Genomic DNA, 13,766 nt, shown 5'->3' on the forward strand with positions numbered 1-13,766 from the left:
AGCCGAGGCAGGTAGACCGGCAGTGATTCCCACTTGGGGAAGAAGGCTGCTTCTGAGACCCCCTTCTAATTATAAAGTCCTGTGGCCAACAGGGTTTGGCTAGGGTTTGAGATGTGGACTCCAGGCCCCGCGGAACCTGACTGGGAAGCCAGCCATCGTGTGCTGCACCTCAGGGAAGCTGTGGTGGGAAGTTGGCCTTATTGCTTGCGGCCCACAGCATGGACTTGGTTGGTGTGAGTTTTTAGGCTGCGTGATTGCAGACTTCTTCCGTGCTACCTTTTGTGAATCTTGTGAACCTGCAGTTTTTGAAAGAAGAGAAATTTGAGCTGAACTTAAAAAAAAAAAAAAAAAAAAAGGTAAGAAAAAGAACGGTAAGAAAGGGAAAAAACCAAACCAAAGACGTAGATTTGGTTGATGTCAATGCCATCGTAAGAGTGCCAGGTCCTCAGGGTAGAGCGGGGTCGTTGAGGTTTGTTTTCTTCTGTCTCTCCCTTCGTTGGCTTCGAAGACCAGGCATCTTTGAGGTGTGTGGGTTTATTTGCACGAGTGCCCCTCTCGCGTCCTCTCTCCCTTCGTGCCTTGCTTGCACTTCTCATTCCGACGAGTGCGCAGCAGCCCACTGTGCTCCCTTGTCCTGGTGCACCTGGCTTCTGCTTTGCACTTCTCCTGTGTCCTCCAGGTGAGACCTGCCTCACGGGTGACCTCCTCCAGTAAACGGTGTCGGGGCCTCCACTTCTCAGCTAGTTTGTCCTTCTTTCCTGGCCCTTGTCCCATTTTTATGATTGTGCTTACAGTACAATGATCTGTTTATATCTGTCTGTCCCTTACTAAATTGTATTGTTATTTATTTATCTCTGACGCTCAGCAGCTCTCTGTACATGGACTATTTGAGGGGCTCCGGAACACAGGGAGATTACCTACCACCATTGAGTATTTTTGTGCCGGGCAGATATTATAAACATATGTAGAAGAAAAGGAGACCCTCCCTAAGTATTGAGAAGTTGTGGTGTACTCAGAGGTGAATGTGGTGAATCTCAGAGTAAACTCTCGAGTATCAGAAGTCAGAGATCTGATTTTTTAATTAAATTTCTTTCATTATTGTTTTGGTGAGAGTTCTGATTTATTTATTATATGTTAATTACTTTATTTGTATGTGTGCTTTTGGCCTAAATTCAGCATCATTTTCCATATTGGATAATCCAGTTCTGATAAATAACAAATGCGTGAATTGTGGGTGTTGGTGTTTCGGTTGTTCGGGGGTTTCTGTTTTAATCGGGTGTGTCCTTTTGCCTTACTGTGAGATTACCCGCAGTGTTGGACTCCTCACTCTCCTACCTGCCTGTTGTGCATCCCCTTCTCCCTCTCATTCCCGTTGTGACCAGTGCTTTGTTTTTTTCTTGGTGATCTGTAGGAGTACTGTGTCAGGAGAGTGGGACACAGAAGCCTGGCCGTGCCACAAGAGAATCAGGCATGTGTCCTGGGTCTAAGCGCCATTGTTTCACAGATTGTGGACCACGATTCAAAAGCAGAAACATCAGCAGGTCTGATCTCCTGATTTGGACTCACTGATGGTGGAAGGGGGTGTAGGCAGCGGGCAAGAATTTATATTCTTTTAATAAAGCCTGCAACTGATGCTCGGGCTTCCTGAAGTTTGAGAATCCGTGTTTAAAGCTAATTATTAATTATTAAGTAATGCAGCTTTAAACAGAAGAAGACGATTAGGCTCCTGAAAGATTTCCTCAGCCCCTTATTCAGGAAATGCATTTGGTACCTGTAGTAGTTTATATATACATATTTTGTAGAACTTGGCATCTTTGTACCCTGCTTCTTTTCTGCTGTTCAGAATTCCCTGCTCTCACCCCCAGTGAGAGCACATGTTTCTAGCCACCAGCCCAGACTCCTTAGGAATGAAGGAAGGAGTCTTCGGATCCTGTTATTTTCCTTGAAGAGCAGGACACTGTTTCACAGGAATCCAGAGTATGCATTGTCATTTCCATGTTAACCCTCACCCCCAATTTTTGTGGGTTTCAGAGGATTTACTGTAGCCCAGCTTTAGCAGGGTCCCTTGGCCATGGAGATTGAGCTGAAGCATGTTCAGCAGTGCACGTACCCTGCAGGTACAAATGCTGTGTTTACACTTGGCTGAGTCCCAGCAGCTGTCCTCTTCCTTTCACAACTGGGGTTGGTTGCGAAGGTGGTTTGCACTTCTTTTCTTCTGAATTTGGAAGCTTCCCTGTTGTGAATGACAAAAACCATGTCCCTTGAAGTGATAGGTTTAGCAGACCTGGCCAGCTGGGCCTTAGGAAATGGCTTGAGGTCAAGAAGCTAACAGATTTCGGAGAGTTTTAGGTCTCCGTGTCATCGGTGCAGTGTGGGGCTTGTGGTCCTCCCTCCCTCCCTTCAGGGGTGTTTCATTGAGAGTTGAGCACCTCTTAAAGGCTTCTTTAGTATGATATAGGGGTATGGCTAAAGAATAGTAAGGCTGATTTGTATTTACATACATACGGGTACAGGCATTCTTATTTTAATTACTTTTCTTTTATCATTTCTAGGGAGCTTTAGTAAAGGTTGTCGATTTCTTCAGTTTGCACATTTTAGAAAAATGTCTTTTTATTTCCAGGTCACTTGTGGCATGTTGAATGACAGGGGACTTAAAACAGATGTACTGTGTTTAATGTCTTCTTCCTGATTACAAAAGTAGTATCTGTTCATTGTCTGAATAGTTAGGAGAAAGAAACAGATAATTTAAGGATGAAAATTCCCTGTAATTCTCAGAAATATGTATACTTAGCATTTTGTTATTTGTTCTTCCAGATTCTTTTTTCTAGAGTTATTTTGTTGTATTTTAGAATTGTGATTTACCTACCAGCCTGTTTCTGGACAAATGTATCTCTGGATACCCGATGTCTTCTATTTTGACTATTTACCCTTTTTCAAGTACTTTTCTTGGTAGTCACCATGAGACCCGGAAACTGCAAGGAAGATTTGTGTCTGGCAGTGTGCTGAAGCCCTTCCTTGGAGTCCCTTTTAATTCTTCCACTGACTCTGTAGTGTAGACGGGAACTTTTACGCTCTTACTTCACTTAAAAAGACTGAGGGTAGACAGTCCGCTGACTTACTTGCTCAAGGTCATACAGTTAATCACTAGGGAACTTGGGATGCCCACCCATGAAATTTGATTGCTGGTCTAAAGGATATTGTATAGAATGCTAGGACTTTCCTGTGCTGAGAAGTCTTTTCTAACTGGAAATAACTTTGAGACCTACAGAGCTGTTGAATAGGGACACCCTGCTTCTTTGGCTTATTTAGAGGTATTTTGTTAGCTTTCGGTCAGGAGTTGGCACTCGAGCACAGTGGCTGAATCTAGTCCACTGCCTCCTTTTGTAAAAAGAGTTTTATTGGAACATGGCCGTACCCACTCATTTACCCATTGCGCCGGAGAGCGAATGACCTGAAACCAACCAGACACCTGTATCCCTTCGTGCCTGAGCTTCCCTGTGATCCTTAGGAGCAACCGAGGTTCTGCACAATCCTTTGCAGGTAGCGTGACCTGCAGATGGATCCGGAACTCTTGCCGGAACCTGTGTCAGCACTGCACGTCCCAGACTGACCCGTGCTGATGACAGTGTGCACCCGGCACCCTGTGAGGGAGAAGCTAGCTGATGAGCGTTTGTTCTCAAGGGCAGGAAGAGGGCTTACCCCGGGTCTACTTGTCTGTTTAGCAGCACCCTGCGAGCTGCCAGAGAATTGCAGAGAACTGGACTGACTGACATCAGTGTGACCGTTGCTTTCGGGGTGCAGGGGTCCTGCTTTGACATAAAATGAATGTGTTACTTTCGTACAACAGTAAACTATTCCATTTGTTTTCTTTCAGCATTTTGCAATAAAATGGGAAGTGTGAGAAGAATGAAAACACTTAATTACTGAGCTTGTTTTTATTCCTCCCCCCACAGATTTATGACTCATCAGAATTCTAGCTGGCTACTGCTGAATGGCAGATTTGGTGAACATATTTGAAATTGCATCATTTAAGTGTTTGAATTTTGATATTTCCATTTCACCATCTTTCACATGAGGTGCGGCCTTTACGGTCCCATCGGGTCTGTCACGCGTTGTCCTGTGATACATGAACGCACCCCATGTAAATGTGGACTTGGTCAAAGTCATTCGCCAGTTCCTGGGTAAGGAGGAAATTGTAGGGTTTTTTCTGTTTTAAAATTCCTTGATGAAATCATTCAGGGACACAGTGCATTTCTTTCATTTTCCTTTTGGGAAGCCTTGATCACAAATCCATGGACAAAGCAGACTTTCAGTTGGGTCTTAGAGAATAAATTTGGTTTTCAAGTTGTGTTTACTCTGACCCAAAGACTCCCTTCCTGCGGTATGCTTCTCCCTTAGAACCCAGTTCTCAAGTAAAGTGCGCTTACTTAAATGGGTGAAGTAAGTTGTGCACTGCATTTAGCAAGTTTTCTGATGGCTTAGCATCAGAACTCTCAAGTTCTGTGTTTTGGGGCCGTTTTGGGAGTCTGGAACCCTTTCCACCTTCCTTATTCTCTTTGATTTTGGGGAGTAAATGTCACCTCACAGAGGCCGTCCTTTAGTACCATATGTAAAACATTTCCTGTTTCCTCTTCTCTTCCATTTTTCTCCATGGAACTTATCACTGAAAACGGATTATTTTACTGTCTCGTTGAACTGTGTTGCTCCTACAGTAGGCTCTGCGAAGGCTGGGGATTTGTCTGTGTTCCTTCTGCACCTTCAGTGCCTCGGTGCCATGCCTGGCACATTGTAGATGCACAGCGATAGTTGAAGGAACAAGGTCAGGGGGAGGGAGTCTCTAGTGTTTGTAGAACAGGGGCTAGAGGTGGGACAAGTCAGTGTGTGGACTGAGGTCATTCAGTAGATGCTCTTCTGACATGCGGGGAAAGCACATGTTTGGACATCAGATGGGGTATGATTCTGGGCTCTCTTAAAGTAAGTAAATAACTTAGTCATTGAAAGACTCCATTTTCCCCCCAGTGAAATGGGGAAAATGATGTCTTTTTATGAGGATTAAAAAGAGTTTTGAATTTAAAGCTCTGTCAATATTAGTCCTGTCTTTGCTCAAGTGTGTCAGCGTTGAAGAAGCTTAAAGCGCTCTGAATTTACCCATCTGTTGCTTCTGGGGTCATCGCCCTCATGACTTCGGACAGATTTATTCTTTCAACAGCCCCTGTCACCGGCATAACCACTGGTCCCTTTGACCACTGCGGGAGTACAGACACTTTGTCAGTCCTCTTCAGCCCTCATATCAGAACAACGTGTATGGGTTCTGGCTCTGATACCTGTTTAGACGAGTTCCTAACACCGAACAGTTGAGATGGCGTCAGCCTCGCTGAGAGCCGTGTGAGTTCCACTAGCTCTTTGTGCAGACACAGAGGGAGCCACTCGGGTCACTTGCTGCTTGTGCTCCTTGCAGAGATAGGTTTTTTGGCAGAAATCTCCCTAGATTTCTCCACTTGTTACAAATTACCGAAGTGTTCATTCCTGTTTCAGTACCCACAGATACTTCGTGAGAGGAACAACACTTCAACTTCAGGAGTTAGTTAAGGCGAATTGGTTTATAAAGTTATGGGCCCTTTTAGTCCTTTGTCTCGGGCCAGTTTGGACAAGACCGGGAAAGCTGATTAAAAGGCTAGTGAGCGCAGTGAGCTTAATTTTAAATTAAATGGATATTTAACACATTGAGAAAAGTACTCAAGCGCTTTGGTCTTTCTTTTCCATCCATGCTTGCTGTTTGCATTTGATGGGCTGGAAATCTCTTCTTTTTCTATTTAAGAGTTCATTATTCCTATATTTCTCAAGCTTGGTTTTCACTGTGGATTTTTGCAGGTGATTTTAGCACCTAAGGGTACAAAATCATTAAATGAAGACAGGCAAGAAGAAAAGAGCGCCAGGAGCCAGGAGGTGTCCTGCAGCGTGGGGAGTGGACAGAGAATGAACAGGCATGCACGTGGACGTGGTCGGTCAGGGTGGCGGAGCTCTGAGGCTGTTGGCGAAACACGCTGAAAAGCGTGTGGCCTGCGAGTGGTTTGGAGATGACTGGGTTTAGGAGCCTGATTACAGTTTTGGTTTTTGGTTTTTTCCCCCTAAGTGTGTGTTAACTGCCTTTTGGGTGAGCCTTGACCTTGGACATACACATACACGGCCTGACCAAAGTGGCAGGTCTGGGAGGATTTCAGTATTGGGAGGATTCTGTTCCTCAGGTTACACGTGGCTGCTAAGGCATTCGCTGCTCTTTATTCTAAATATTCAGGCATTGATATGCTGCTGTTTGTGCTGTTTGGATTTCAGTTCACCGTTACTGAGGTTTTTGTAATCTGGGAGAACACAAAAGAACGTGATTTCATCTGTTTTTTTTTCATGTGCGAATGACATTTCTGTACTGTTGTTTATATTACTGGTTAGTTACTGGGTGCCTTAATTCATTTGACTTACTAGTAAGAAACTTCCTTAGATCAAATTATAATCAAGTCCCTTGGATCTGCTTCTCTGACTCCTGTGAGGACAGATCAGCTTATACTCGAATTCAGGGTGTTTGGCAAAGGGCCTGCCATCCTGAAGTTCACAATTCTGAACCATGCTGTTTTAGCTTGGAGCTTCTCTGGTACATCACCAAGTTAAACCTTTGAGAGCATGCTATTCTTGATATTCAGGAATCTGTTAGACAATCCTGTGAATCTTCTCTGACATTCTTCCTAAGATTTTTGTGAGAATTCATTTAGTGAAGATAACAGTCAGGAACCTGGCTTATTAATCTTGAGGAGGATAACAATGGTTAATTGGTGAACCCCAGCCGCCATATTCTCCCTTCTTGGAGGGTTGGTCCCCTTAGCGTCCCCCCCACCCCCCACCCCGTGAGGCTGGAGAAGGCTCCGGCCAAGCAGCACTTTGTGAATTTGGGGGATTATGTAAAAGTATAACTGAACATACACTGTTTTTGCTTTGGTAACTGAGTTTAATATCCTGTTGGTTGTTAAAAATTCTCTGAGGACAGTGGACCCTTTTGTGTGTGTATTTCAATCAGAAAGGCTCTCCCCAGTTGAAAAGCTTGAACAGAAGGGCTGCGAGAAGTTTCGCAGTCCTTGACCTTCTGGCCTTCCCAAACATCTCAGGAAAGCCAGGCATTCAGTAATCTCGGACTTTTGATTGTGTTCATATAACCATACTCGACATCTAGCATTTGTGGCTTTTCTGTTTTTTGGCGATAGCTTTTAATTTTGTTCTCATTTATTTCTCCCTTTTCTGTTTCAGTGTCCTGGGTCATGAAACTTAATCCACAGCAAGCTCCATTATATGTGAGTAAATCGCGAGATTTCTTGTCATTTCGTACTCATCTATGCTTTTTACTTGTTATGAGAAAACTCAAAAATGGTCTCCTGTGATTATCACAGGAATTTTTAACATCTGCACAAGTACTGTACTTCAGAATTTGAGTTCGGGTAAATGCTAAATGAGTCCAGGTACCACTGGGCAGGTGAGGTACCACTGGGCAGGTGGTAGGAGGCCCCTCCAAACAGTTGCATGGCCCCGCCTGCAGAGTGATGCGGGGCTGGCTTCCGAATTTCACCGCCAGCACGTTTCTGTAAGTCCTGTGGCTATCTTCCTACTGGCGTTGCGTTACCCTGCGTTGTCGCTAGGTGGCACTCTGTCATTGGCGAGAGCGCTGTTTGCTCTAGGACTCTGGGTGGAAGCCGATTCATCATCTGCCGCAAGTGAGGGACTGTCAGGTGAAGCGGATAAATCAATGAATCGGGGCTGGAAAAGGCAAAGTGTAGGTGACTTTTTTTTTTTTTTTAATTACTGTGAGCATGCGTTAGCTGCATGAGGTTGTGAAAAATGGTGAGGGGTGCCTTTAGGGGTGTGAATAGTTAGAGCTGCCAGAGGCCAGTGGATATGGGATGGGTATGGTCTGGAGAGAGTGAGGAGATGGGACAGGACCTTAAAGATGAAGAAGCATTTGGTCAAGACCTAAGGCAGATGGCAGAGGAATGAGGGGCAGTGAGCATGGTATTCAGCGTGTGGTGGGAGGGCGGGCAGTGGAAAGTCTGGCCCCGCTGCACATTTGTGTTGAGGAGTAATGAGAGATGAGTCTGAAAAGGTAACCGAAGGTCAGCAGTGAAGGCAAAAGGTGTGCGGACCCCTAGGGAGCCTTTGATGGGGTTTATTTTAAAATCTGTGCATTTTACACATTTATTTATTTTAAACCATGCCACGTTCATTGGCATGTGATTATCACAGGACACTGCCACGACAGTCCTGTTACACCTTTCTAGCGTAGGACATTCTTTTTTTTTTTAAAGATTTTATTTATTAATTTGACAGAGAGAAATCACAAGTAGACAGAGAGGCAGCCAGAGAGAGAGAGAGAGAGGGAAGCAGGCTCCCTGCTGAGCAGAGAGCCCGATGCGGGACTCGATCCCAGGACCCTGAGATCATGACCTGAGCCGAAGGCAGTGGCTTAACCCACTGAGCCACCCAGGCGCCCCAGCGTAGGACATTCTTGTGGTCAATCTTTTGCACAGATGATTTTTATGTTAAATATAACCTATAAAGAAAAATATATGCATTCTTACAAGGTATTTTATGTATTTATTTTCTTTCCAGACTACTTGGAGAACATTTATTCTGTACGACAGTGGGTTTGCTCATGATCTGAATGCCGTGAACTTTTAAAAACAGCTTTTTTTGAGATACAGTTCACACACCATAAAACTCATACATTTAAAGTCTACGATTGAGTGAGTTTTAGTATATTCCCAGTTGTGTAATCATAACCATCTAACAAGATTTTCATCATCCCGAAAAGAAGAGCCATACCTTTTAGTAGTACGCACCATTCCCTGTCTTTTCTGAACCCCTGGCAGCCACTGGTCTTTCTGTCTTTATGGAGTTACGTATGGTGGAAATTTCATGTAAATGGAATCATACATCATGTGGCCTTTTGTGACTGGCTTCTTTCACATAGCAGAATGTATTTAATAGGTACATGTCTGAGCAAGTATCAGTACGTGTTCCTTTTTATTGTTGGATAATACTCCGTTGTATGGCTGTGCCACATTGTATTTCTCCATTCAGCAGTTGATGGGCATTTGGCCTGTTTTTACTTTATGACTGTTATGACTAATGCTGCTGTGAGGAGCAGTTTCTGGTACACTTACGTTTCCATTTTTCTCGGGTATGGGTTTAAGAGCACAGTTGCTCGCTTACAGTGATGACTCTCTGTTTAACATTGTGAAGAGTCGCCGTGCTGGGTCCCCAGCATTATACGTCTGCAGTGTTATACGTCCTCACCGCCAGGACTGAGGGTCACAGTTTCTCCACACTCTTGCCAGTGCTGGCTCTTATCTGACTTTTGGATTGTTGCCGTCCTAGTGGGTATGAAATGATAAGTCTAAGTGGTTTTGTCTTGCATTTCCCTAATGGCTAGTGATCGTGAGCATTTTAAGGTGCTTTTGGCCATTTATGTGTCTTTGAAGAAATATCTGTTCAGATGCCTTGCTTATTTTTAATTTTTATTTTTAATTGTTTAGCCTTAAGTGTTCTTTGTGTATCCTGGATTCAAGTTCCCTATCAGATACATGGCTTTCTCCCATTATAAGGTTATCATACCAGTTTATTGACTGTACTCTTTGAAGCACAAAAATTTTTCATTTTGATGATGTCAAGTTTGCCTGTTACTTCCTTTACTGCTTATACTTCTGGTGTCATATCTACGAAGGCTTTGCTAACTCAAGGTCACAAAAAATTAACCTCTATGATTTCCTCTAGGAGTTTATAATTTAAGCCCTTACACTGCTTAAGTGTATGGTTCCAGAGGACATTTTTTTGTATGCTGTAGGGGAGGGATCCAGCTTCATTTTTCACATGTGGACATCTATTTAGCTGTCCCACACCATATGTTGAAAAGACTGTTCTTTCCACTCTAAATTTTCTTGGGTGTACTTGTTGAAAATCTATCATAAATGTAAGGAATTACTTCTGGACTGTTAATTCTCTTCCTTTCCTTTAGGTCATCTTAAAATTTTTTTTTTTTAAAGATTTTATTTATTTCTTTGACAGACAGAGATCACAAGTAGGCAGCGAGGCAGGCAGAGAGAGAGAGAGAGGGAAGCAGGCTTCCTGCGGAGCAGGGAGCCCGATGCGGGGCTCGATCCCAGGACCCTGAGATCATGACCCGAGCCGAAGGCAGTAGCCCAAACCACTGAGCCACCCAGGCGTAGCCCAAACCACTGAGCCACCCAGGCGCCCCTTAAAATTTTTTTTAAGAATGATTTGTAGTTTTCAGTGTACAAACCTTGTACTTTTGTGAAATTTGTTTCTAAGTATTTTAATTCTTTTTGATGCTTTTGCAAATTATATTGTTTTCTTAATTTCATTTTCAGATTGTTCATTGCTAGTGTATAGAAATGTATTTGATTTTTGTATATTGATATTATAACCTACAGTCTCGCTGACCTTGTTTATTGGTTAATAATTTTTTAGTGCATCCTTTAGATTTTTCTGTATATAATCATGTACTCTGAAAATACAGATAGCTATCTTGCTTTTTATTCTGAATAATGCCTTTTATTTTTCTTGCCTGATTGTCCTGAGTAGAACTTCAGCATAGTGTTGAGTAGAATTGGTGAGAGCAGACATCCTGGCCTTGTTTCTGATCTTAAAGATAAAACATTCAGTCTTTCACCATTAAGATTAGGTATGATAATGTTAGCTGTGAGGTTTTCATTGATACCTTTATCAGGCTGAAAAAGTTCCCCTCTATTCCTAGTTTGAGTGTTTTTATCGTGAAAAAGCATCGGATATTGTCAGATTTTTGTGTGTGCGTCTGTGAGATGATCATGTGGGGATTTTTTCCTTTCCTTTCATTAGTGTAGTATATTAGATGGATTGGTTTTGAATGTTAAACCAACCTTGCATTTCTGGGGTAAATCCTGTTTTGTCACAGTGTATAGTCCTTCACATATGTCAGTGGATTTGGTTTGCTAGTTGAGAAATTTTGTGTCTGTACATAAAAGATAAGTCTGGGGAAGCCTGGGTGGCTCAGTCTGTTAAGCATCTGCCTTCAGCTCAGGTTATGATCCCAGTGTCCTGGAATTGAGCCCCACATCAGGCTCCCTGCTCAGCAGGGAGTCTGCTTCTCCCTCTACCTGCTGCTTCCCCTGCTTGTGTGCTCTCTCTCTCTGTGTCAAATAAATAAGTAAAATCTTTAAAAAAAAGATTCAGGGGCACCTGGGTGGCTCAATGAGTTAAATGTCTGCCCTCAGCTCAGGTTATGGTCTCAGGATTCTGGGATCAAGCCTGGCACCGGGCTCCCTGCTGGGTGGGGAGTCTGCTTCACCCTCTCCCTCTGCCCCTCTCCCCTACTCGTGTATGGGCGTTGTCTCAAATAAATAAAATCTTTAAAATAAAAAAAAAAAGATACAGTCTAGTTTCCTGCTGATGTCCTTGTCTGGCAGCATCAATGTTTCCCAAATGCGTCCATTACTTAATCCCCAGAACCTGTGACTATTTATTTTACTTGGCAAAAGGGACTTCACAAATTTGGTGAAGTTAAAGGTCCTGAGATGCAAGCTTCTCCTGAATTATCCAGGTAGCCCAGTGTAATCACAAGAGTCCTTAGAGGAGAATCATGAGTCAGAGAGATCCGTAGATGCTACAGTGCTGGATTTGAAGGAGGAGGAAAGGGCCAGAGCCACGGAGTGCAGCCTCTGGAAACTGGAAAAAACAAGGGAATAGTTTTTCCTTAGAGCCTCCTCAGTGAACCCAGCCCTGCGGACATCTTAATTGTATTGTATTGCTTTTTTGTTTTTACAATTTTATGTATTCACTTGAGAGAGAGACTGAGTGAGTACAAGCAGAGGGAGAGGCAGGCAGAGGGGGAGGGAGAAGCAGACTCCATGCCTAATCCGAGACCTGGAGATGACGACCTGAGCTGAAGGCAGAGACACACAGGCATCTTGAGCCACTCAGGCACCCTGGTGTCTTTATTTTAGCACAATGAAGGTTGTTTGAGACTTCTAACCTCCAGAACTATAAGATAAGAAGTTTGTGCTGTTTTAAGCCTCTTAGTTTGAGGTAATTTGTTGTAACTGCAGTAGGAAATGAATACACTTGAAGTTTGGAAAAATTAATTGGTGGTAGAGCGATCAGTTAGGATTTTTCCGATTTTGACATCATGGAATGTGGCAACTCCAGAGTTCTTAAGGCTGTTGGCATTATGTGCTTGAGCCTCCAAACATGTCGAAGGACATCTTGGTGACTCATGGAGATGTGAGCATGGAACTGGGAATTCATTCTTTCACTTAGGTCCCTGCTTTGTTTCAAGTGCTGTTCTGGGTGCTGGATACTTTGCCGTGAATGAAAGACAAGGGGTCCTGCACTCAAGATCCTTGCTCAGATATAGTGAGGAGAAGACAGACAACTCAAAAAAAGGAAAAAAAAAAAAAAAAAGACACCTCATAAGCAGGAAAACACATCAGGAGGAAAAACTTCTTTTTAAAGCTTTATTTATTTATTTGACAGAGCACACACACAGTAGTGGGAATAGCAGAGGGAGAGGGAGAAGCAGGCTCTCTGCTGAGCAGGAGATGTGAGGCTCCATCCTAAGACCCTGGCATTATGATCTGAGCTGAAGGCAGATGCTTTAACGACTGAGCCACTCAGGCACCCCAGGAGGAAAAACTTTAAAAAATAAATAAAACAAGATGTGATAGTGCCCAAGTAGGGACTGTTTTAGGTTGCATGATCAAGGAGGGGCTCAGAGGGGCTTGCCATTTAAGCTGAGACCTGGGGGCACCTGGGTGTCTCAGTTGGTTAAGCGTCTGGCTCTTGGTTTCCGCTCAGGTTATGATCTCAGGGTCATGGGATCAAGTCCCAGATTGGGCTCTGTGCTCAGCAGGGCGTATGCTGGAAGTTTTCCCTTTCCCTCAGCACTTCCCCTGCCCCCAAATAAAATAAAATAAAATAAAATAAATCTTTAAGCTGAGACCTGAATGACCGGAAGGAGCCAGCCATGCGAAGATGTTGGCATGGTGTTCTAGCCCAGGGGAACAGGTGTACAACAGGTGTCCAGGATCTAAAGTGAAGGCTGGCCTTATAGATTTGAGGAATAGAAAGGACAGTCGCTGAGGCTCCGAGAGAACCCTGTGGGTGTGGGCACAGTCCTTCCTTCTGGAGGAGGTCAGCGACTGAGGGAGGAAATGAGGGGAAAGCCTGACGGAGGATTTCACGGACTGTGGGCCCCAGCACCCATCTCTGAGCGTGCTCTGAAGACCGCAGCGCCTCCTATGGCGGGGGGTCAAGTCAGACCTCTTAGGGATCAGTGATTTATCCTGACGCTTGGAGAAGCTGGCCTTGGGCGGTTTAAGCACAGTGTTTTGGAAACAGAGTTTGAGAACATTTTAGTCATCTTTTAAGATCCACATTTTAGATGTAAGTTGGATATATTTGAGTTGAGGAACGTTTTCTGTAGCAGTTTTGGCTCTCACTTATCAGAGGAGCGTGTAATAATAATAATAAAAAAATTGTGCCTGTTTTTTTCCCTCTTTCTTGACTAAATTGCTTCATGGGAGAAAAAGCAACGTTTCCAAATCACTTGTTACTGTTAGTCCACTTGTGAACCTAAATAAGAGGTATGATATGATTTAAAAGTAGTCCATTCACTCTGTGGTTTTCTGTGAATACTTCCCCTGCTGGTGGGACTCTCTTTTGCATACGCCTTTATA

General features: G+C 43.7%; 1 protein-coding gene and 1 pseudogene across 4 annotated transcripts in view; both read left to right on the forward strand.

Moving 5' to 3' along the window:
• LOC309867306 (syntenin-1 pseudogene) overlaps window positions 1–13,766 on the forward strand; it is a 208,042-nt pseudogene that overhangs the window by 132,944 nt on the left and 61,332 nt on the right. The gene's annotated exons all lie outside the window — the stretch shown is intronic.
• LOC309867303 (A-kinase anchor protein 13-like) overlaps window positions 1–13,766 on the forward strand; it is a 191,023-nt gene that overhangs the window by 75,601 nt on the left and 101,656 nt on the right. For all 3 annotated transcript variants that reach the window (XR_014313098.1, XR_014313099.1, XM_082736036.1), the window contains exon 2: window positions 7,294–7,337. Coding sequence is in view for 1 of the 3 variants with exons in the window: in XM_082736036.1 (XP_082592162.1) it covers window positions 7,305–7,337 (33 nt within the window). In the remaining 2 variants the exon portion in view is untranslated. The remainder of the gene's footprint in view (window positions 1–7,293; window positions 7,338–13,766) is intronic.

Source organism: Mustela nivalis (genome assembly GCF_964662115.1).
Source record: "Mustela nivalis genome assembly, chromosome: 6".
NCBI classification, from domain to species: domain Eukaryota; kingdom Metazoa; phylum Chordata; class Mammalia; order Carnivora; family Mustelidae; genus Mustela; species Mustela nivalis.